Consider the following 1,158-nt stretch of genomic DNA (forward strand, 5'->3'; position numbering starts at 1 on the left):
CTCCACCCCCTCCACCCCCTCCACCCGCTCCACCCCCTCCACCTCCTCCACCCCCTCCACCTCCTCCACCCCCTCCACCTCCTCCACCTCCTCCACCTCCTCCACACACACCCTGATCTGGAAAGTATACAATGGGTGCCCAGAAAACTGGGAAACGTCTTTTCATTTTAAGCAGTCAAAAGATAACCAATTGAAACTGTCAACTTTTTATTAAAGTGACAGTATTACCATTTACTTTTGAATCATGGCGTACTTCTTAGTCCATGCTCGAGCTATGAAATCAAACTTTGGCCTGTCCGTTAGGTAGAGTTTTCCAATTTTTGGAGCGACAGGGTCGTATGGATCGGGATCACATAACATGCAGCTGATTGATAACAGCACTTTGGAAATGGTTAGTGTGGGAGACCAGTGAGACTGAAGGATGTCCAGAGAGATGCTGCCATTTTTGTTAATATTAGGATGAAAAATTCGAGTGCTGAACCGTATCTTGGGTGGTTGGAAGGGATAATCACGTGAAAAATGTATCTTTAGGAGGAAAACTCCTCCCTCGTAGGGACTGTTTTCGGGCCCCATTATACACCCTTGCCACTTAAACATATTGTCTACAGTAGGCCATGCTGAGTAGTCTGCTGCGGGGTCACTAGAAAGTTGCAAGAGCTCCCTGTTGAGCCGTTTTAAAGCCACAGAGTATTCCATGGGGCCGATCCAATCCGTGTCCAGAGGCTTCCCTACAGGGAGGAGGGGAGAGACCCTGGGGTAAAGGGAACAGTAACCCCCAGGTGGGCACATGAGCAGGAGGATGACGCTGCCCTAGGGTCGAAGGGGTTCTGGCCAGGAGGTCGAAGGGGTTCTGGGAGACAGGGATGATGGTGGAGAGGGGGTTGAGGAAGGAGAGTGTAGGAACTGACCCGGACTGATGAACTATTGGACACCTGTGGCCCACGCGGACACTGCCTCCACCACCGCTGCCACTGCCACCCGGGCTGCCACACCCTCCCACCTCTCCTCACCTGGAGATTTTAAAAGCTCAGAAGTCGCGCTGCCTCTAGACACCACCGCCAGGTGACACAGGCGTTTCTGCCCAGGTGCCTGCCCCTGCCACTTGTCTCAGTTGTCCAGGTTGGGATGTCTGGGGTCGTTAAGGGACCCTCTGTGAGG

At 52.8% G+C, this 1,158-nt stretch overlaps 1 protein-coding gene across 1 annotated transcript; it reads right to left on the bottom strand.

Annotated features, from left to right (window-relative positions):
• Positions 1–231: 231 nt before the first annotated feature.
• LOC136386425 (ubiquitin-conjugating enzyme E2 D3-like) lies at positions 232–696 on the bottom strand. Its single transcript, XM_066357849.1, has one exon. It carries the CDS (start codon positions 694–696, stop codon positions 232–234), a length of 465 nt encoding a protein of 154 aa, XP_066213946.1.
• Between the last annotated feature and the right edge of the window lie 462 nt (positions 697–1,158).

Source organism: Saccopteryx leptura, chromosome X (assembly GCF_036850995.1).
Source record: "Saccopteryx leptura isolate mSacLep1 chromosome X, mSacLep1_pri_phased_curated, whole genome shotgun sequence".
Classification (NCBI taxonomy): Eukaryota; Metazoa; Chordata; class Mammalia; order Chiroptera; family Emballonuridae; genus Saccopteryx; species Saccopteryx leptura.

Coding starts and splice junctions, on each gene's coding strand:
- LOC136386425 (XM_066357849.1), bottom strand. CDS start 696: ATGGAATACTCTGTGGCTTTAAAACGGCTCAACAGGGAGCTCTTGCAA.